The sequence below is a fragment of the Epargyreus clarus genome, unplaced genomic scaffold (genome assembly GCF_041222505.1).
Source record: "Epargyreus clarus isolate Ecla_fem2 unplaced genomic scaffold, WU_Ecla_fem_2.2 ptg000001l, whole genome shotgun sequence".
Taxonomy (NCBI): Eukaryota; Metazoa; Arthropoda; class Insecta; order Lepidoptera; family Hesperiidae; genus Epargyreus; species Epargyreus clarus.
Genome location: NW_027332209.1, coordinates 12,176,678 through 12,201,893, shown reverse-complemented (window position 1 = coordinate 12,201,893; position 25,216 = coordinate 12,176,678). Strand labels below are relative to the sequence as shown.

General features: G+C 33.6%; 1 protein-coding gene across 4 annotated transcripts in view; it reads right to left on the bottom strand.

Annotated features, from left to right (window-relative positions):
• Ugt50B3 (UDP-glycosyltransferase family 50 member B3) overlaps positions 1–21,779 on the bottom strand; it is a 60,184-nt gene extending 38,405 nt beyond the window's left edge. Inside the window, exons 1-2 of one of the 4 annotated variants that reach the window (XM_073083924.1) lie at positions 21,669–21,779; positions 9,518–9,669 (exon numbers count right to left, since the gene is read on the bottom strand). In XM_073083924.1, the coding sequence (XP_072940025.1) occupies positions 9,518–9,520 (3 nt within the window). In that variant the 5' untranslated portion in view covers positions 9,521–9,669; positions 21,669–21,779. The other 3 variants (XM_073084082.1, XM_073084004.1, XM_073084168.1) reach the window with 3 other exon arrangements.
• Between the last annotated feature and the right edge of the window lie 3,437 nt (positions 21,780–25,216).

Below are 25,216 nucleotides of genomic sequence, written 5' to 3'. Positions count from 1 at the left end.
GACACCATAACTCCATTTTCACACCGTAGACGTGCCTCAGTTATGATTTAACGTAAACGATCCATTGTTGAAGAACGGAACTCGCGACCGTGACCGTCGGATAGTGAGAGTAACCGCAACTTTCCCCAATTGCACAACTTCCGAACAACTGCGCTAATCCGCACTTTAACACGCTAAAACTAGAGATTATTATAGCTTGGGTTACTTTGGATTAACAATCCATACGGATATATTAAAAAAACAACCAAAAGTGCACTAAAAACCCACAATGTAAGGTCCCATTTGGCTTAGTCGCTGTTGTATAACGCGATCCAGTTGCCGCTGATCGATAAATTACGTGATATTAAATTATGCATCACTATTGCATAACACATCTCGCGCGGATGGTTAAGAAGAACGTTGCTGCTGTAACTTTTACCGTTTTGCTTTGATATGTGCCATCGAAATATTTCTTAGTGTAAAGCAAGTTTTGGAGTAGGTATGACAAAGTATGCTCTAAGTTTATCCTAATTGTGGGAAGAGACCCATGCCCAATTGACCTACAATGAAACAATATATATGATGGAATAAGACGTGTTATTGTTTGTTCGACTCTATAATTACGTAGGTACGCTACTATTGGACATAGGCCTCCTCTAACCTACGCCACTCCAACCAGTCTTCAGCTGTCTGATTTATACGGTTTCCCGCCCTCCGTTTGTACAGACGTGGTGTCAATTCCATGACCTTCCCACACCATCAATATCGCACGAACGATGCGGCCAGCCCATTGCCACTTCAACTTGCTTATTTTCAGAGCTATGTGAGTAATTTTATCGATCTCATACGGCTTATTTATTCATACATGGATAATATTGCGTACAACTTCAAAATTCGGCTTCTTCTTCACACTATGCGTGATACATGCGATTGCATGATGTATGATTCGAAGGATGTTTGGATTGAAGATAAATTACCGTCTGTAAGATTAAATTACAATATAATTACTTTCTGGATTTATGTGGAGTTAAATACAGGAAATGGTGCTTATTCGCATGAGTACGTGATTTATATATTTTTTTCTTAGCATAAAAACCGACTGTAAGCCTCTCTGAAGGCAACTGCCAAATTAGCAATAAGACTTCTTGTGTAGTATTAAGACTTTCTTCTGAATAAATTCTACATAAGTATCAATTAAGACGTAATACTGATGCGACCATATTTGAATGGTTGAGCCGATTTGGATGTCCTTCAGAAATAAGAACTTTATAAGAAATTACCTAGGATACTTTTTATTTCGAATAAATACTAGTAAAAATTAAAAAAAATATATTTATTACGTCACATAGATTTTTTATATATGAATTGATTAACAAATTTTCATTTTCTCATTTCATTTTCATTTATATTTAGTTTCTCTGTAGGGGTATTGTTGACTTCTCCATCTAATTGATAATTGTAGATCGATTACCATTACGACTCTACCTCACCGATAAGTCTATGTGATTTGGTTTATGATTTTGCATATCCTGACGCCCTTGAAACTCTAATATTCCTGCTAAATCCAGTTTTAAACAAAGAAAAACACAAGTCTGTATAAAATCTAACAGGAGTCGTTACATATAATTTGATCACAAAGTAATATAACAAATAACGTTCCTTTATTAAAATCCAGAATAGAGCTATTCCCTCAAACTTGAACAGCTTCACAATGTAATGGAGTAAAAATTTCATAAAAAGGAATCTCATTGTACTCTAAAGTAAAACTTCTGTAAATACTTTCTTTACATAAAAGATTGGAATAGTTGATAACATCCAAGCACTAACTAGAGCGGTGGCACGACCAAAAAAGGGAAAATATTGGCCTGTAAAGCAGAAGCGGCGATTGCAAATATTAATTTGTCTTTTTTCATAATAAATATAAAAGATATCACTTTAATTCATCATTATTTTAGACATCATTTACACATAAGGATTTCTTAAGTTTCCCATAAATGTGTACTCTGCAAAGTTGCTATTTATAGAAATAAAATATTTCATTTTTTTCTGATCAAAATTATCAATAACTAAACTTAACTAAATATCACATTTAACCAATCCGATGTAGAGTTACCTGTATTATGTTATATCATTAATTACATTTTCCATGTTACGGCTTATAAATCTTTAAAAAAAAAACCTGTTTTTTTAATTTATCGCGATCTAACATGATTGTCGTCTGTTGCACATAATCTAATGTATTGCTTTTAAAATAACTAAATTTGACAATCTCTGCCTTTGAGCTACTAATAAAACGTAGATTGATTTTTAACTATTACTGGGCATCTGTAAACGGATATTATAGTTTATCGCGTATCGCTTATGTTCGCACATGGCTATCAATTTCGCGCATGGGTCGGTAGTTCACTGATTACCTACCATCCTTTCAAAGGAATAGTGTTTTTCTGGTGGCTTATTCTTTTCGATTTATCTCTTGAATCTACTGATTGTTTCCATTGTTTCGAATTGGTCGTAACCTCACCAACTTTCAAAATTTAAACGGTGGTAGTACCGTCATACCTATGTAGATGTGTTAAGAGTTTTAACACTGTAGGCGAGTCATTCCAATTTAGGCCTTATATCAAACGAGCTTTTGCCCGCGGCTTCGCTCGCGTTACGAAGTAATAGTTTCATCCCCTATTTTATCCCCTTGGGGGTAGAATTGATCAAAATCCTTTCTTAGCGGATGCCTACGTCATAACATCTACCTGCCTGCCAAATTTCTGCCCGAACCGTCCAGTGGTTTGGGCTGTGCGTTGATAGATCACTATGTCAGTCACCTTTGAGTTATATTTATTTAAGTTTAGGCAACATACAGTGATCACCTTCATCTATAGTGTTCCTACGTGAAATCGTATTTAAACCCGATAGTAAATTTGAAAAAATAGACGCTATAGAGACGCTTTTACACTCGTAGCCCCACACTAGGATTCTCTATGTCGACGATGCCATAGACATACACAAATAAGAATAATCAAACACCCAGACTCAGAAGAGAAATTAAAAATCCATTCATTAAATTCATCTCTGCGTATCAGACCACAGATATTGTATTTGACAGATAATATCTAAGTACTCCCTCGTACAAAATAAATATATTCCATTTCATTCGTTATTTTGCATGTTGAGATTGAGAATGACTTGATTTACACCCGTTACTAATAATCAATCTATTCATTGTGTTGACTACCACAGATCGACATTTGACAATTTATTACTAAAAATATTCACTAGATACTAAAAATACAAGATACTAAAAATTATATATTTTCGGTTTTTGGTAGGTAAATATTAGACCAATTAATTACTAATAATTGCTGTTATATGTAAGATAATCATCACTGGTCGTAAAATTCGAACGGTTCGAATATGTCACCCATTTTTTATAAAAATACAAAAATGCCCTCATGAAAACTCTGGTAATGCGTAAAACGTGTTTAATAGCTGTTATTAAAAGAAGCATAGTAATTAACATCCCAGGCCAGATTAAATATTGAGTAATTGCCTTACACCAGCGCAAAGGCTAATGACAAAAACACTTTCATACTAGCGACGGCTGAACGCAGCTTTTAAATGCAACAATGTGTTTATTTTTGGCCAGCGATTGTCGGATGTCTTCATATGGCTCTATATGGTTTAATTATCTTATTAAAATACCTGGGATTCACGCATAAGTGTTCCTTCTGAAACCGGTAACTTACTCAGTATCGGTACTCTACCGGTAATTTATTCAGTATTGCTCGAAGGCAAATCGCTAGTATGAAAGTATTCCGAATTCTGCTAAAACCGACCATTACCACCAGGTACCTAGCATTACATATGAAGAAATTTCTAGTAATTTATGTCATTCAATTTACAGAATTATTACCGCTGTTACTTTTTTTTTCTAAATATTTTTTTCTACATATTGGAACTACTGGAAGAATATAATAACAGATTAAGTACTTTCTCAGAAAAACATTAAGTTGTTTGTTCCTCTACTTCCTCTAAGTTAGCCAGAAGTAAACAAACATGAACAGATCCTACAAATGGAACCAAAATAGCAAAGTACTTAATAAATCTAAAAAACACGTACCTACCTAATTACTATGTGTTGATCGGCGCCTATTAATTTCAAATCAATTGTTCGCAAAATTTGTAAACGAGTCGTGTTCTTCGACCAATGTAACTAGGAAATACCGAATAGAAATCACATAGAATATTCGTATCATGTAAATAAAGAGGGTATTTTGGGCGTCCTATCCTAACATTTATTTTTAAATTTTAGTAACATATAATACGAGTAACAGACGAGCATACAGTCCACCTGATAGTAATTGGCTCCTGCCGCCCATCTGCAATCAACCCCTAAAATTAGTTTTCTACCTGACTTTAGGTCGGCCACAGATACACCGCCGCCCTCAAGGACTAAGCAGGATTGTCGTGGAAAAGTATGTCAGCCTTACCACACCCTTCAAACCAGAACAACGGCACTTAACACTGTTGTTATGAGGCAGAAATAAGTGTGGCGGTGGAGCCGCCGGAGTCAAATCATATGGGGTTCTATCACCTTCAAAACAAATATAAACATTAAGCGGACTAGACATGCGCCGAGAAATGAAACTATCTTATATATAAAATTCTCGTGTCACTATGTTAGTTGCCGTACTCCTCCGTAACAGCTTTACAGATTTCCACCGAATATATACATATACAGCGGGTCAGCTAGTATTTCTATACAATACAGAATCAGTCACATGCCGTGTTTGTCAGGGTCTACGTGGCCATGTTGCACGTCGTGGACCCATTAGGATCCCACTGCAGGGCAAGGGTCTTCCCTCTGAGTGAGAGGAGCTTAGGCCATACTCCACCGCACTTGCCAAGTGCAAATTGGTAGACTAGTGCTCTGGTACACCCCTGAGAACCATTATTTAGAACTCTCACTCGTAAAGGATTCCTGCACCGGTTTTAGAAAGTGTTAATTAATTTTCACTACACATATAACTCTGAAAAATCTGCGGTACATGCCTACGATTTGAACTAACTTTCTTACAAATAGGCTAATATTACCATATCTGGAACATTCAATGTCTGAAGATACTCGTATTAAAGAACCTTTGAAATGAAACGGAATATTTTATAAAATTTTATTATCTATGTCAAATTTATCATCTTCTTAAGAAAAAAAATATTCATAGGACTGAGTGCTCGTAAATCACGTCATGATCGACAGTGACCACTCATCATCCCATGGCGTCCTTGTCCATTAGTTACCATTGTTCCATGAAATAATTAATCGCCAATCATATTTTAGGCTTTTGTAATTAAACAATGTAATAAATGTACATAATTCAATGTAAAAGAATATGTAAAATATCTCAAGTAGATAAATTTCAAATTACCAGCGTCATAGGCATTTTGTAGGCCGTACATATACTCGTGTACAACAATAGTACATTACAATACGAGGACGAAAAATTTTTTTCTGACAAGTGTGAGTTTGCAGGCCGAGCCGCAGGCGAGGACTGCAATCACACGAGTCAGAAAAACATTTTTCGTCCGCGTGTTGTATAAAATTTTATATTACGGGGTCGGAAATGGGGGTTTTGCGCACGCGAAGCGTGCGTAAAACGTCAATTTACGCACGCCGTGATATAAATACTATTTATAGCACTGTGTGACCTAAACCCGCATTTTAGCCTCGCATTTCTGTGTCCAAAGTAGCCGATTTTTACACTGTATTAATGTCAGTACACTACCCTCACATTTGTGAAAAATTAACATCGCTATGAACGTTTCATACTTTTAAATGGCATTTAAAACTTAAAAGTGAGTAATGAGTATTTTGTTTAAAGCTATAATTATGCTACTATTTTATTTTGAACGTATTTATAAATTTTTTTGCCATTGTGTACTACATACTAAGCAATAGCATCACTATAAGACTAACTATTGGGCTTTATCGAATTTTATTGTTTGTTTTGACTGTGTTTGTTTTATTTTCGCTACACACCATAGTAGGAGATATTTAAATTAGGAATCGTTATCAAAATTAGCCATAATACTACTCCAGTAGAATCTCGACTAAGCGACCTATTTGTTGTCGTATTTGTGGCATTCGGATTATCGAAAATTTGGATAATTGAGTTTATGAAGAAAAGCTATTAAAACCGATTTAGGAAGGTGATGTTTTTCGACTATATGTTTGTTACGTATGTATTTTTCATTCTTTGGCAAACTCAAACGACTTCATTAAATTTGATACATGATGTGTCGCTGAATTCGTCTAAATTTGGCGATAACATAGGTTATATTTTTAGCAATCGGGTTTTTGTTTTTTATAGTAACTATTTTGTTGCGATTTGGCGACTTTCCGGAATTTAAATGCACAAGGCACACAAAATGTGGCTGATCTGTAAGGGTTATTACAAAGTTACTTGTTCACGTTTCACAATCCGAACAATCGCGAATATTTATAACTAAGGTCCGGATAATCGATTTTCTACTGTGTCACTAGCATTAGTTATGTATTAGTACATTATGTGATTGCTTATCATATGTTTCTTTAATATGCCTGTATGTAGCCTAAATGGCTTGATAGATTTCGACGTATGTGTGGTGTTAGATTTGTCTTTATCACAAGTGCAGAATAATTACTAAATTTTCTAAATTTCAATGGTTTTGGTTGTGTCACATTTTTATTGCTTTTTTAGTTCATAATTTTTATTTCGATCATTTATAAGTTTCAAAATAATTATCATATTTTTCATATTTCTTCACAAGTATAAGCGGGTTTATGTCACACGAGCTATAAAATAGTATACGATACTTGTGACAAAAGTAGCCTATTATCTGCACGGCGTTTAGCACCCTCGCTGCGCTCGGGCGCTAACTTCACGCCGTGCAAAAATAGGCTACTTTGGCCACGCGTATCGTAATGTACTATTAAAGAATGTTGTATTCTCAAACTAGATTGATTAGGATAATTATTTCTAGAAATGTTTCTTTGGCAAGATTTGATAAAAAAAAAACTCAACTGGTTAAAAATACTGAAAACGGAAATAATATGTCACTATTGCAATTTCGACTTATCCAATGATACTTTATATGTAAAAATTCTTAAATTCCGAAAAACCCTTGGCTTGTAGGCATCGATATACTACTAATAAAGACGGTTGTAGGGCATACCAAAGAATTAGAAATAGCAACTATTTTTGTATCAGGCGTTACGTTTGTAAACGTATAAGTAAGTATTTTTTATAATGGATATGATAGTAGGTTTTTTTAATGATCCTGATACGATCATACATATTGTTAGCGCATTGTTGCGAAGCAGTTTTAATCCTAACTTTATAATGAGAAATACATACATAGGCCATAGATTAGTAAAGATTACTCACTCCTAACAAGAAAATGTACCCAGTTTTGAGAATTGAAATAGTTGCGTAAAAAAGTTTTGCCACGTCTCCGTGCTAAAATGTCCCTAAAATATTTGAAATAATTATTTATTTATTATGTAAATTACGCAGTATTAGGCATTAGTTCGTAAATTTTCTCTAAAAATGTTTTTATTTGTCAAAAATTCAAAAAAAAGAACTTACTAATAAGCAATTTGTGGCTTCATTCAATTTTAAGGCGGCGAAGTATCTTTACTAATCTATGACATAGGCTCGAAAAACATCTCCGTAGCCGGGTAAAACACTTATTCATATATTGAACTATAAGACAGTGTTAACTCTTAACATTCGCCACTTGCTAACTAATTATAAAGTTTTTCACCAGCTATTTTTTCCTTAAGTCTCTCAAAGCATATTGTGATATTATTGTCGCAACACTCCATTCTAATGTAATAAAATGTCTTCGTAATCTGTTGAATGTTTACAGACATTTTTACGTCATGTCATAAAGTATACAGATTGACGTATTGCAACAGATAATATTTTAAAATAAATAATATTATAATTAATAGTTCATAATGTGTTTAAATGTGTAATAGGCGTGTCTCAAATCCTGAACTAATAGATTAGTAAAGATTACTCACTCCAAACAAGAAAACGTAACCAGTTTTGACAAATTAAATTGTAACTATCATCTATTTTAGTGATTGACAAATATTTAAAAAAAGTAGTTTTTGGATCATTTACGAATGAAACGACATTTCTTCGCAATTTTTCTTCGACTTCGTATTTTTGTACCACTTAACCGCGCATGTCGGCATTGTTACACGTTAATTACACCACGATAGCCATTAAATAGCTGACAGAATTGTCAGCCGTCTAATCCATTTAATGGCTTCCTTCAATTGTAAGGCGGTGAGATATACTTATCTATGCCTGAACTGAATACTTTATTCATCATTTATATGTATGCGTAGATAATTGAACCTGGAGCCCTTTACGTATCAAACTAGCAATGGATACCGGATAGGCAACTGTAACGATCGTTTCTCTTCTCTAAGCTACTGTTCTGATTAAATGAAGATTTTGACGCTTATTCTTATTTGAGGCATTCCAATTTAGTCCTTAAAGGTAGCAACGCATTTGTGACTGACCTCACGTAAGATTATCCCTTTATATATCAGGTATACTGCATGTTCATTAACTAATTCATAAAAAACTTTAAATATTTGCGTGCCAAATCGATATGTGTGACGACGGCATCGCCCGCCGCTGTTGGCGCCCTCCGGCAGCTAGGACCAAACTACTGGCCAAGGCTCCCCTCACCAGAGCTGTTCGGATTCTTAATGAGGTCCACAATAGAAGTGACGTCTTTTGCTGTCACTGGAGTGAATTCGCAAAAGTGTCAGTATATTTAATATCTTATATGTAACGTTATAATTAGGCTACTCTATCGCTTTAGGTTAAAAATACCTGTAATGATAGATGTAACGATAAATAAATAAATGTTTATTTTTTTTCGCGATCTTCTACTGATATTCATTTCCTTTAATATAAATTCAACAAGCTTCCGAAGGATAGTTCAACTTCAACATATTATTCACCTCAAAGCATTAATCATTATCATCATTATCAATACGTCCTGTACATAAAAATGAGGTGACCTTATCAATTTAAATAAACCAATTATCTTCCTTATTTTCGCGAAGGATTGCATTGCGTTGTTTATGATCAAACAATACACCATGTGGAACATTCTTTTCCTACTATAAAATGTAAGCACCTATTGATAGGATAGCCTTTTTGGGAACTAATGAGCAATTAAGTTAGTTAGGAAGCCGATTAATGTATGACGGTACTGCGCCACTATTTATTTTGAATTTAGATTCCAAGGACAATGCTACCAGTGGCTATGACGTCCTAATGCTACAGATAAAAATATGTAGCAGTTATAATTATTTGTTAAAAATATTGATACAAATTTCTTTAAAGTAAAAAGTAAATTAAAATATAGCTAATACAGAAATATATTTTAAGTAATTTTAAATCGATTGTTTTTGTGAAACACTTTTTTGACAAACTATTCTATTTGGTATATAAATAAAAAAAAAAAAAAACCTTACCATTTTCTAAATCGAGCGGCCGCACAAAAACACAGCAAATAATCCACAGCACAAAAAAGCACAAAATGTATAACAATATTCACTTAAACTTTTTCACAAACACTGTGGTCCGATCCAATGCACCGAATGCCTGACTTCCTTGGCTTGCTGTTCTGCAAAAAAAAAAATAGCGAGTTAGTGAAAGTGACTGTGGCTGTTTGTAAAGTTACTTTTGCTTCGAGATGATTTCGACAATGTTATTTGGTGGTTTTGGCGCGAACTCTTGCTGTCATATTTTTTTTATTTTTTTAATCAGATATCCGATATTATGATAATGAATATTATTACAGAAATACTAAATATTTATTTTATATTGCAATAATGAAAAACATCGCATAATGTATTTAAAACTATTTTGTTAATGTTAATTTTTATTTACAGGATAAAATATTAATTTTGAAGGCTTTCATTACAATTACTTTCAACCTAAATATTTCATACGGAAACACGGAAGATTTTTAAGTTTTCCGTGTAAATATTTAAAAATAATTTCCGTGAAAATATATTTGCGAATTATTCACCGAAACAAAAAAATAATTATAACAAATCTTTAAAATCTCAGAAGTTTTTAAAAAAGCTTCTGATTTTTAAATTTTTAAACAAGGTCAAGGAATACCCTTTTGGATTATCAAGATGGCCTCAATGAAATCACTCTCACCTTTATCCTTACGTAATTAATCGAATATGTACATCGAATACCGTTTATATCATATCAAGTTATAATTACTTCATCGTTTGACATTTTCGATTTTTTTTTCAAGGAAATGTCTTCTACCCTTTGACCATTTCCTGTCATAATTATCACGGTCATTATGCTGAACTTTCGGTGAATTATCAAGTAAACCTCGAATGGTACAGGGCACATATAGATTCATATGCTGTCTTTTTTAAAATATAATAGTAGCAACAAGAATGCGGTCTACCTGATACATAGATTAGTAAAGATACTTCGCCGCCTTATAATTGAATGAAGCCACAAATGGCTTATTAGTAAGTTCTTTTTTTGAATTCTTGACAAATAAAAACATTTTTAGAGAAAATTTATGAATAAATAACTAATACTGCGTAATTTACATAATAAATAAATATCTAATTATTTCAAATATTTTAGGGACATTTTAGCACGGAGACGTGGCAAAACTTTTATACGCAACTATTTCAATTCTCAAACCTGGGTACATTTTCTTGTTAGGAGTGAGTAATCTTTACTTATCTATGACCTGATAGTAGTTGTTACTGCCCATGGACATCTGTAACCACCCCGATATAGAGCAGGGGTTCTACCTGATTACAGATGCGTACACACTCCTGACGTTAAAGATAATCCAGTCATATGAAGCCAGCAGCCACACTTCAGGGGAAAAGCAAGAATTGCTTCACGCTAGACATAGGTGTGGCTTGGTATAGTCCGCGTCAAACCGCTAGTCCGCTCTGAATTTGTTGCGAGCAGGTGTAGTCATACAATTTGCTATGGCCACGCGATTCATTTCTATAATCAGAGTGGAGTAGCAGTTTATCAAACAATAGTGGTTCTATCACCTAACAAATTTAATGATTTCATTAGTACTCCTTACTTATGGTGAAATCCCTCATTGACTACGCACTATCATCTTTACGTATAATCTACGGCCTACATTCATACCGATTCATTACAATACAGTAGCAATAATTCATCAAATCGTTTGATAATTGCGAATTTCCTGCGTTTTAAACAAAGATTAATTAGGTGCTAACAGTGGATACGTAACAAGCCGACCTTAAATTCATTTAACAACGAAGCCTCATTTTGTTTAGGCGTTCAACCAAAATTTCAAACTTATGAAACGTATTTTTCGATTTGTACGTACTTTTTTTAGCTTGTCAATATCCTACTAAATAATAGAAGAATATGGACTAACTAAACTCCCAGTAGATCGACTCCTAGTATCTACTAGTAGTGTGAAGATCTACTAGTATGAAAAACTATAGTTATCTAGATAGATAACTTAGATAACACAAGCCAATTTTTCGCACAAGCTGTTTCGCTCCAAAAAGTGCATAAGGTTAAGGGTAGAGATAAAGATAAATCTAAAACTATACCGTACTGTAAACTAATATATCCCATAATATAAGATATAAGACACAGATCTAGAACAGTAATATAACACCACAGCCAGGTGCACTAGCCGAGGATTGAACCCGGAACTCTCTACATATTGACTAGTACTGTGGTATTCGCTCCGGCATGCTGGTTATCGTGGACTTGATTTCTTATACGACCTATTAGACAGATGTTTAGCACAGATGCTGGTTGTAGTGGGCTAGTGAACTTTATTTAAATTTAAGATCTGTTAAATAGACCTACCATTTTTTGTTATCGAGGTGGAAACCTTCAAAAGGTACCCAGTGCCGTGGAAGCGACACAGAGATATGTGTGATTCTACCGCACTAAAACCCCCCCGGTGGCCGTCCTCGGCGCTGCGTGGAGGACTTTGGGATCTCCAAAGGAACGCAACCTAAATAGACCTGCCTTATTACACTTTTTGGTATGCTACTTTTTTATTAAGTGTCTATTTTTTACTACGCCCATGATTTGTATCTGAGCTTCCAAACAGATCCTAACCAGTTCAGATTCATGAATAAAACGTATCATAATAAACTTTCCAACGTTCATATTTAAACTATGCGTGTGTGACACACTTTTTCAAAATTAAATCCACATCTGCCTAATAGTATGCGAAAGAAAACACGATTATATACATACAACACGCATAGCTTCAAGCTTCATTTGCATATTATGTCACTGAGCTAATTACATCAGTAATTGGCTATAATTATTTTTGTCGATTTTTAGTGAACACCTCGACATTTCATAAGTTTTTATTGGCCACAAAACAGTATTTATTACAACTCGTATTTTCTTACTTTCATCTAAACTTAGATTTAGCTTAAAATTACTTTAAAATTTTAAAAAGTCAAAAAACTTAAATCTGACTACGTGAGATTAGCGCTCTCTAAAAGTATGAAACGAGAATTTTTCCTATAACATTATTATCTACAAGCTATTTAATATCTTTCATGGAAAAAATATACGGCTTGTGTTTTGCACATAATTACATGCATTTCAATTTACCACATAGACATTGGGTTCACAGGATGGGAAACCGCGCTCCGAGCAGTCCCATTGCGTTTCGATAGAGATCCCGGAGTTCTCTACGTAGCGCTGAGGACGGTTACCAGGGGAGTTTCAGTGGGTTGGAATCCCACTTAGTCTGGTGTAGCCACACGGCATTTGATACCTTTTGAAGGTTTCCCGCTTTGTCAACAAATTTAACATTTACGGTAGATGTTTTAATATTAGAGTTAATAAGAGAGACGCATATCTAAACAAATATAGGTCTGTAGTTAATGTTATATATACAATTCTCGTGTCACAATGTTAGTTACCGTACTCCTCCGAACGGCTTTACGGATTTTGCACCAAATTTTATATGCATGGTCTGAGAATCGGCTAGTATCTATTTTTCATACCCCTATCTGATAAGGGTTGTTCACCCTTAACATTTCTTTATTTATATGGCAACACAACGTTTGCCGGGTCAGCTAGTAATATCTATGATAACCGTCCGGTGATATGGTCCGGGACCATGCAATTTCTAACTAGGAATCATGATAAGCCGTATACATAATTCTCAACATATTGCATAAGTCACGTGTGTGAGATCGCTAAAACGATAAAGTCAAAAATCGCAGTCCTTACGTCATGAGAAACTCCTCTTAAGTGTTAAGATTATGTTGTGTTTTTCGCTAAAATTGCGATGTGCTAATTGATAAATAATTTACTAACAAAATAATTGCAGAGTTTGTGTGTGGTTTCATAATTACTTTCATTTTGCTCGAAAATACGTAATTACATACCTATGTTTAAGCTTTTTTTAGTACGTTTTTATTATGTTTTTCTTCGTCTTTTTATGCGATCTGTCTTATATTTGTATGCGATTCTGTCTTACAGTGGATTAAAATACAGAGAATTAAATTAAATGGTGAATTATTTGTTAAATATTTTTAAAGTTACTGTCTATAAATATATAAATAATGTTTATTTAAAATGAATAAGTACTCGTAATCTAGGATGTTATTGAATTTGAAACTCGAATACATAAATCGAATGTCAGATTGAAGGAAACTTGAAGCCACTGTCGCATCATAAAGCTTGTTCAGAAATAGTACACTCATATTTATCACACGTGCTCTTCGGAATACGTAATCGAAGCTGTGTCAGTGTGTCAGGGCTAGGGGTGTCAACTGCAACGTATATAATTATCACCAACCCTTTTATTTCCCACTGGAAACGGGTCTCATCTTAAAGGGGTTTAGACCTTCATCTTTAAAACTCTGGCCGATTGCGGAATAAAAATTGCACTTACTTTTGAGAACTTTTATTTAAAAAAAGTCATAAGCGTGAAGACTAACATATACATTGTAACTAAACTATAATAAAATAATCCTAAATTGTACTTAGGTTTACTCACGATGTATACTTTTAACGTTAAAGCAAGTAATAAGATGCTTGCCGTACTATATCATATTTCTCTGAAACATGTCAAATTTTCTACATATAAATTAATTTAGGTCTCTTTCTGTCACGTCCTATTTTTGACTGGATTCCTTGAGAACGCAGCTACGAACAGGAGGAGGCAAAGTATGTATAAGGAATAAAAGACACAATAGACAATACAAGCCACGGTTACACATAAAAAAAGCTTTTAAAATACATTTTTTATATCGTAAAATATTATTTCTATTTACAGTTGACAACCCTAGTTACAGCAGCATCGTTTACACCTCGTTAGCAACATTCGCGGATTACTGTTATGTATGCAATAGGCACACCGGCATTTTGTGCAATATCGCTTTATGTTATCTATATTCATCTCTTTAGTTACATCGCTTATATGGCCACAAAATATTGCACACTACCAAATGTAAAATCGTTTTAACGATATTCTGAATACAATACTATTTACCTATTTTTACATCAGCCTATTTCTAGCGTGATGCAGCTCTTGCGTTTTGATATAAGGATGTAGATGCAGGTTGATTTATGTATATGTGAGGCGGTATTCTTACTATTCTTAGTCCTCAGAAATGGCTACGCATCTCTGGTCGACTTCAGATAGAGATCCTGTTCATGTTTACAGATGTCTATTGACATTGTCAACTGACCAGGGCTTTTTACTACTTCAATATTAAAAATATGGCAGATACAAATAGTAATAAAGTCAGCTGAACTTATTCATTTTTAAAAACTTTATGAATTAAGAGCACCTACTATGAAAACGACTCCTATGACACGAATGAAACGACAAATTGGATCCAATACTGGAATCCAATTACTTCATTGAATTGGATTTCTCAGGAATCCAGTCCAATCCAAATGACTTAAGCACAATAGCTGCAATAAAGTATTTTGTACGGCAAGAAGGCCCTGTGTAGACCTCAAGGTATTTGTGAGACATTCTCGTAGCATACCATACTTAAACCATCCGAACAACAATAAAATACTTTAATCAACGTTTCTCTTCGAAAATTCACAAGTCATAAATAAAATAAACATTAAAATTGAATCGTAAACGTATTCCATTTTCACTAGTTTTTGTTTAAACTTTAAATGAGATTCTCGTAACGTATGATTCAATCTTATTTACGACGTTGACGAGGCGCGGATGCCCTAAAAGGTTTTATTTAGTTGTCAACTTCATCAACGTCTTTAAAATCAAGCTTTATAACACAAAAAACTTCAATTCTTGAGAACTGTTAATATTTTCATACATATTTATAAAGCGTATTTTCTAAATGAGTAATTTTATTGTAAGGCGTGACTGTTACAAGTAATTTTGGAATTTAACGAGCGTCACCTGCTTTCATCTCTATGGAAGTTTTATTTTGACCGAAAAAAAAAATCTAGGTGGTTTTTTGTTTTTTTTTTAGGTTAACCAGCTAGTATGACTTGAGCTATATTTTCGTAGTTACTATCTTTCCTGTTAAGGTCAGTTCAAAACTATCAGAATACCATTTCTGTTCATTTTCGACCGTTTTTCGCCGAACAATTTTCCAAGACAACTTCCGAATATGGCTATTATTTCCTACTGTATTACACGTGTTGGTAACAAGTTGCCGACTGTAGCTGTAGAATAATGGAATGAAAAAAGTAAGTACGCTTATGGAATATTCATGAAATTCTGTTTCAATCTTACACTTAGTCGAATTTTACACACACAAGGCCGGAATTAGGGCAGGGCAGCCGATGCTACTGGTCCGAAGCCTATACAAGAGAGATCCTCAGAATAGAAAAAAATATATCCAAGTTTCGACAGGTCAGCCACATATAGGTACGTTATGTCTTAACAGTATTTTGTGTTTTGTCACAGTTTGCAGAAAATAAAATATTTATTGCAAGCAGTACATAAATTACGAAAAGAAATTACGTATTTTTCCGTAAATAAGAATGGGCCTCTTCATTTCCCCAGCGTCTCCACACCAAAAATATGGCCGTGCTCACACAGTTTCAATTCAGTATGTGCCTAATAATAATTTTTTTGGACCCTAATAAATATTTATCAAAGAGAATTTTATCCTAAATTCCTAACATGTTATGTGTTTAAAAGTTAGAGTCACCAAAAATCTGTATAATTAGTAATGTAATTATAACCATACCTTGACATTGTTAAAAAATCTATGAAAATTACAAGTATACTATTTCTTCATCGTGAAATATTTATTGTTCCGCTGCTAGGCATGGGTCTTTTAGTCGGACCATAGTCCACCACGTTGACCAAGTACGAATTAGTAGATTTTAGAGAACTTATTTAAAGCGCTTAGGCGTGTAAATTTTATACAATGTATCACTATTTAAGCCAATACTAATGAATGTCACATAAATTTGAAAAATAAGACATGGTTGCCTAGGATCAGACCATGGACCCCCAATTGAGAGGCCGAATCCCAACTACTAAGCTTTTACTGGGGCTCACTTCACAAATAACATAAATGAAAATACGTATATGTAATTCTTAAGATTTAATTTTTATCGGCGCAGATATTCAACCAATTTAATGTAACATCAACTTATTAATAAGGCTTTAATATTGAAAATGAAGTGTCCTGTAATAATCACCAAAGAGAGCTATCCTATTAACAATGTCCTTTGAAAGCTATCTAAGTAACCGGCGGCATAAGATTTAATTAATCCTTCATTATTAATTAAATTTTATACTAGCATCTAGGGTTTTGTGGGCACTTTGATGTGTATTTTGTATTGTAAATATACCTTCTAGTCGTATCCCATCCTTTCTTGTAGTTTATTACCAATTAATTATCAGTTTAATATTAAGTTCTAATGCTGGTTCAGTGTTTTCAATATGAACAAGTGTTCTTAAAGTGAGAAGAGTGAAAAACATAGTCCGCCATACCGTGTGGGATTATATTTACACACGTTTAACACGTTTAATGTTTACAACGAAGGTAGATAAAGATAAAGATTTTCAAAATTTCTAAATTATAATATAATTAAATTCAGTGACTAAAACTGAAATTTAGGTCACTAAAGGAAACGGTACCCGTTGATTTAATTTTTAAGTTTACTTCATTTTATTAGAAATCCCTAAATTTCTAAAATATCTTAATAAATAAAAAATGTTAAAGTAAACATAACCTTGTCACTGTAATTTTGTATGTACCTATTTATATTCTGAGCGAAACTTGTCTTGTCCGAAAAATGACCTTTAATTGTACTATTTTTAACAAAGTATGCCTTAAATAGCATAACAGATAGGTATTAAAAATAAATAAGTGTGTCCCTCGTACTTATTCGTCCTTACCAAACCGGTTCTATATTTAGGGCTACCGCATTTTTAAAATATAGCCTTTGTAATTTTCCATTAGGTTTTCAAGTAACAGTTACATATTATCTACCTCTTATTACATTATCGCAGCAGACTTAACCAACCCTCTTACATATTAGTGAGGGATTATGTAGAAGTAGTTTTATTATAATGCCTATAAGTACATTTGCGTTTAAAAATAAATCAATTTAATTTCAAAAATATTTTGTATGCTTTTTGTTATACATAAATAAAAAAATATGCATTACTTTCTAATACGTAACGTAATACAACTATATCTCTAAAACTGTCTATTTTTTATTTCACTTAATAACAATAAAAAACTGATTATTCTGATAAACAGCGTGAAAACGCCAGACATACAAGTGTCAACCCTATTACAGCTAGGTATCATTCAAACCAGTCCGAGCGTCGACTTCCTGCTCTTTCCTAGGGTACTGGATCGAGCGTTTGCGTAATTTGTTATTTAAGTTCGATATAAGGGCATATACAACGATATAACTGTAACATAACGTATGTGTAACACAGATCTTCTAACACTTTTTCTGTGCGGATTCCTAGACTATACCTGATAAGGCCTACGTTAAATTAAAACTGAGGGTTACTTGAAAATTTTATCCGCATAATAAAGATTATAACATCATAAGCGCATTTGGTACTTTAAACTTCTGAACTTAAAATTCTGAACTGAAGTCAAGATACATTTCAGTCTGTGGTAACAAAAAATGGTAGGTATAACACCTTTAACCAGAACGCATCAGAACATTAAACAGGAATAAAATAGTACCAAAAGATTGTACCACCGATGAAGAACAAAATAGAGCCCACTATTCTAGTTCAATGTGACTTTACGCCACTAAAGGTACCTAATCTTTTAAGCACTTCCTAACCAAACCTTTTCACGTGAGATCGCTCACAAAAATTAACACATGTATAAAAACGCTCAGAAGGAATTCCAGAAAAACAATATATTCTTCCATAATCATCAATATTTACAACAATACATCTTTATCCACTATTTTGTCATATCTCCATTATAAAAAACATTGCAAATATCAGCTGACATTTCATAACTCAAAGTAAGACTCAACATTCTAAAATATAAAATAGAAAAGTATTTAATAAGTGACGTAAAGTATTAACAACCAGCAATATAAATGGATCAATGCGATGTGCCTGTAACACATGTAACTGTAAACTCAAGTAACATATAACAATAGTACCCCATAAAGTCGATTTGCATGCGTTCAAAGCAATAGGAACCGACGCAAAATGCCTGTTTACATACATTGAACGTCCATATTGCTTTGTGATCACAAATAGTTTATGAACGTTGTTTACAACACCTGCTGGGACCCAGATTAAACCTTACACCAGCAGTCTATTCCGTATATCCGTCAAAGTAAAATCTTCACAATTTACGGAGAAATTCCGAAATTTTGTACGAAGTTTCGGAACATTTCCGGTGCACTTGAGTGACTTTCGTATGTTTTTCACAAATAATGCCTGAAAGTGGTTATTGCATCGAAGTAGGAAGTATGCAAAATTTTGAAAGAAACTACGGATTTCTTTCGTAAAGAGAAGACACACGCAGAAACCAATAGGTGAATTCGAAGTTCCGATACTACCGACCCCTTTCCTGGATAAGTTGTAGAGCTGGTCCCAGCCCGAATTTGACCATATACCAATCGTATGGTGGTCAATACTGAAATCAAGATTATCACTTTCTTTCTAAAAACAGAAATCTCAGTTCTGTGTATCGTATCAATTCTCTTATCTCTGAAAATTCGCGAACGAATTTGCAGTTAACAGCTGCTTTAGATTAAAGATTACGTCTTTTATAAGCCACTGTATGCCTCTTATTGTGAAGCTTCGCCCGTCTCACACATTAAGCCCATGTGCTTATTATGTAAGCTTAGCTTATTGGACCGTATCTATACATTGAAACCCTTGCTTAAGAACTTTTTTTATATTTTGTGACTACTACTAAGTATTGCACCGCTTCAAAAAGTTTTATTTAAGGTTTCTTAGTTTTTAATCAAATTTAGAAAGTCAGAACCAAAACGAATGATAACTTATTGCTTGCGACTCATTTTTTACTTTGTTCTCAAATAAGAAACAAAAGAAAACCAAACTATGTTAAAGCGTATAATTAGTTTTCAATACCGAGACAATATTGTTAGGAAATAAATAGTTTTCTTTAATCACAATTGCGTTACTTTCTGATTCTGACTTGGGTAATGTTCTGGGCTTATCTTGCAACATTTTCTCTAAAGATTGGTGCAATTGGAATTGGGCAATAGCGTTACTGTGGCAAATAAAAAGTTCTTGCGGTTAAAGTCTGTTAAGTAACTGTCTATTATGTCTGCTGATAGTTAATATCTAGGTTAATATCTAAAACATTACTAAAACTAAATATGCACAAACTGAATGTGCAATAATTGGATTCATCTAAACCCTTTAAAGGCCACATACATTTTTTTTAATATGAAGTAGCAAAATAGCATTCAATCCAGCTGGTAATAGTAAGTAAGTAATGGTGCTATCCATTGACATTTGTAATCAACCTTAGATAAAATAAGAGTCTTCCTGACCGGCTACACATGCGTGACAACACCCGGGAACTAAGTTGGAACGCCTCGGAAAAGTATGTATCCCTTACCACACCCTTCACAGCATACAGCTTCACAGCAGCGCTGCTGTAACACTGCTGTTGATAGTAAGAAATAGGTGTGATGGTGGTGCCTCCGAAGATATAATTTTACATTTTAATCAATCCCAAATAGTATTGGTGTGTTATTTGAGCTCCACCATAAATGCATTGCAACGTCTTTCTGTGTGAGTGTCCGAGGTTCGAATCCCAGGTACATTTGATTTTTAAAACTTATGGACTTCATGAACAGATTATTTGGAACTTGCTTTAATGGCGAATGAAAACATAACGCTTTACAATTCTTTAATAATGCACATTTTTTTTTTTTTAAATAATTCTGCTAACGAATTAATTAAGAACCTTGTTTTTAAATTTGTGTGAAATTAAACCTATTATATAAATTACGTATTTGTAGCATACCATGAGATTGATTTATTTTATCTGATTCACTTTGATTTCGAAATTTACTTGAAATTTTACTATTGCGGTTTGTATTTTATTGTATTGTACTGTTTGTATTGTATTTTGCACGCCTCATAAGCGAAGCGTTGAGGTTGTGCTCTACTCTCGACATTTCAAAAAAAGCAGTTTTCTCGAAACTGAAATTGATTTTTTGTTATTTATATTGCACTTATAGGTTAATTTGAGTGCACTAATATCAAGTCAAATAATTTATCAGGCACATAAAATATATTTTAATAACATTTTTTTTGTTTAACATAGTAAATAATAATATTAAACATAATCTTTTCTGGACGTCCGTGTATGGACGGGTTTATGTGGCATCAAAATTGGTCGAAAAAATGATCGTATCGGAATATTTTTTTTTTAATTATCTAAAGTAACACGAAATAATTTCTTAGTCAATTTGAGCGTTTAATTCACTGTCATTAAATTATTATTTATAAAAAAACTAATACAACAACAATAAAAAAAAATTGCTAAACTTCTTTAAAATCATTTTTTTTATTTGTTCATTGAATAGAAATAAATAATAAAAAATTAAAAAGAAAAAGTCAAATGTAAAATCTTAAGTTGTAATCTCGTGAATATAACTCCATCTGATATCTATAAATGGTACTTTTTTACAAGACACTGTAAAGTTACATTGACTATTGAGGTGTTTTTCTATTTCTACATTTTAATATTTTTAATAGTACGTTGTGAAGATATTTTTCATTTCATTTATATTGGTTTATGGTTTATTGGTTTATTATATGTTTTTATTTATTTATATAAACATGTTTACAAGAACGAGAGAAGAATAGTGAAAAAGAGTTATTTCCGGTGAATTGTTGATACATATTACATGAGAACTTCAATTTCATTGTAAAAAAAAAAGAGATTATGAGGCGTGCACTTTTGGATTTTCCAAACTTTTTAAAACTGTGCGTATATAATTGTACTTACCTTACACATAAAATATTTTAAAAATAAATTGTTAATTTTTGGTCACTTTTTAACTAAATGTATTATTATTTATCTATTCTCATCACTTTTATTTTTTGATATTTCTATTTTATTTATCCATCCTTCCTTATTATTGCTTTTCTACGAATTAACAATAAAAACTCACATATATCACACCTCGATCCATACACGAAAATTTAAACGAAAGTATTCGATTGCGCGTGCGTCGTTCGCACGTTTCCGATACAAATTGCGCCCTACCACCGTAGTGGTGAAGGTACCTCTACCACCTTAGAACTCGCATGCTTCGTAACTTAAAGCAATAAGACTTATGTTACCTCAGCAAACTTTGGATTCCAAGCTCAAAAACGCACCGAAAATTTGAGGAGATTTGACAAGATCTGAGTTGTTACAATTTAAGTCACTAATTGAACTTTGTCATTAAGTGTTGATCTACTTTTATATTATCTCATATTTTATAAGAATAAAAATTGAAAACTTGTTTGCTAAACCATGAAATAAGCATGATAACATATGTATTTTTAATACCCAACAAACAAACATGTTTAACTAAATTTAAAAAAGATAGAAGAATCAGATATGTAGGTAAGTCTTAAATGTACAACGGCTTGTAGTTTACCTGGTATTAAGAAGTAATTCCAATACTAATACAAAACCGATTGCAAACACACGATACCTTTAGTAGATTAGTTAAAATAATCAGCGCCTGCTCTAGGATAGGTAGAGTCTGTCCCTGTAGTCTCGGGACTAGAATAGGGCTGCGGTATCCCCTGCCTGTCGTAAGAGGCGACTAAAAGGGGGCTTCTGGGATTGCGGGCGGCAAGAGTTGGAGCTCGAACCGTCCAGCAAGTAACCCCGGGAAGGACGACGGTGTATGTGGCCGCATACCGTTGTAAACACCAGGTGTGTAGGAGGAGCATAAACTGCTCCCCCAGGGAAGAGCCCGATTGAGGCATCGCGCTCGGAGGACTCCGGTTATGTTCCATCGGAGATCCCGGAGTTCTCCACCAAGCGCTGAGGAGCCATCGGGGGGGTTTTAGTGTGGTAACCGCATGACCTCACACATCACATAACACCTCACATAACCCGGCGTCGCTCCCACGTCGTCGAGAAGGTACCTTTTATAGGTTTCCCCCTCGTAAACAAAAAAATGGATAGGTAGAGTCAGAAGAATGGTTGCTCTAAGCAAGATGACAACACTCAATTGCAGGATAGTCGACAAAGAAAGATTTTCGTATAATAATTAATCTATCTTCTTTTCTGCCACTGCACAGTGCACATACAGGAGATAATTACCTATTTTATTGATTAGATATAGGTATTAATGTAACTCTAGTGTAATTTACAGTCTTTAAAAGGTGGTAGAATCCTTTCTGGTTTCACTCCGGTAGCACTACCGCCACACATATTTCTACCCAATAAGAGCAGTGTTAGGCGCTGCTGTGTTCCGGTTTGAAGGGTGTGGTAAGGGAGACAAGACTTTTCCGAGGCGTTCCAGCTTGGTCTATTATACTGAATGGACCTTTACAATATCTCCAACCATCAATCAGCATTTTGATACCCACTCCTGAACAAAGGCTGCAATCTATATTCAACGGTTTCTCTGCCTTCGAAATCCAAAGGTTTCCAGCTGTCTTCTTCAGGTCATTGATTCACCTGAAATACTTATATGCTTATTTATGTAAGTTTAATTTTAAGGTGTTTATTTAGATGCCTAAATTATTATAAATTTAGAAAATATTTCAATATTATTTTATGTAGAAAGTACTACCAAGAAATTCAAATATTAACTGTTTTATACTTTGAAATAGAAAGTTAAAAAAATATTAATAAAACAAACGTAAGAAATATTGATACTCGCGTGATATAAGTGGATATTTTAATTGGCGTTAATGTTTTTTAAATTAATACGCAAAATAAACATTTATTTAGTTATTGCTACGAGTATGAATCTACATTTAAATAATTGGTTACATCAAGAACAAGCGTATTTATAATTGAAGTTTTTAAAAGGTTATCTTTAATTATAATTAAGTGTCTCTACTTAAATATATTCTACAAGTCTAGTGGCTACGCGAGTTGTTTACTTAATATGAACTTCAAGGACTTTTTCAAAGTTTACCAAAAATAACAGTCTACTCTACTCTACTTAATCTACTCTATCAATAACTCCGCACGAAAAGGGTGTACCTAGTGATATTTGAGGCTGACACCTCACTGCATGTACACAACGTACAATACATAGTTCATGCCTTAAAAATAATATTTACATCTTAGGTCTATATAAATTCTCGTGTCACAACGTTAGTTATCGTACTCCTCCGAAATGGCTTTACCGATTTACACCAAATTTTATACGCATATTCAGTAGGTCTGAGAATCGGCTATGGCTTTCGAAATAATAAGGGTTGCTCACCCTTAACATTTTTTTATTTATATGGCAACACAACGTTTGCCGGGTCAGCTAGTATTATTATAATAAAAAGTATTAAAAGCAGCGAAAGCTCCGTGGTATGTGATTTGGCAAGGCCAATATCCAAATTCCAAACTCAAACGTGTAATTTTTCGGAATCCATCACTCTATATCCTGCCAGGGTGGTAGAGTACTCCACGATCGAAATCGAGAACGATGTGCACCGGTCTGTACGTTGTTTCATATGGATTTGAAATCCTCTTAAAGGTTTCCTTACGGTGCGTTAGGTACTACCACCAAACAACGCTATATTGTACTTTGTTTTTAAAAGCAATGTGTTCACATAAGACGTTCCAGTTTAGAACTATGATGGATCAGAAAAGTATTTCTACAGAGCTATTTCTATAAATCTCTTACCACATCCGTCAACCTTACACAACATCGTAAACATTGCAATACTTAATAATTACAATAATCGCTAAAGAAGAATTCCATTACGCAATCTGTTAGAAAGGAGATACATATTTGATGGACACTGATAGCAAAATGTCGGACAGTCAACGTATACTAATTATCCAACACTGAATAAAAGCTTTCATTATGCTAACATTTCGACTGATTAAAAATAGCAAGATAATGCTTGACGAAAATGTCTGTTGTATTTACTACATGCTCCTACTCTACTCTCTTATTCTATTTTATTTCTTCCTTACAATGTATGTTACATGTATGCGTCAAAAAGCCGATTACAAAAAAAACTTAAAGGATCACAGTGTGCGTGGTTAGTTGTATAGGTGCGAAGTAAATATGGGAAATATATTTACCGATTTCGACTGATTAAAAATAACAAGGTAATGCTTGACGAAAATACTGGTTCAAAGTCAATAATTTATTCTCCTGTCTGTTGTATTTACTCTATTCTCCTACTCTATCCTCTTATTCTATTTTATTCCTTCCTTACAATGTTGTTTAGATGTTTGCGTCAAAAAGCGGATGACAAAACAACTTAAAGGATCACAGTGTGCGTGGTTAGTTCTATAGGTGCGAAGTAAATATGCGAAAGCATATTATTTAGAAAAATCATACCATTAGTAGTTTCGCTTTACCAGATTAAAAAATAATAAAAACATGATTGCATCTTTAGCTCATGTTTAGTACCCCTTCAGTATTAATTTGCAAATATTTCCCTATACTCATCGACCTTTTAGGAATATCTTTAATATGGAACCATGTTTAAAATTGCATACTTTTGCAAAAGTAATTCAATCAAAATTCATGTT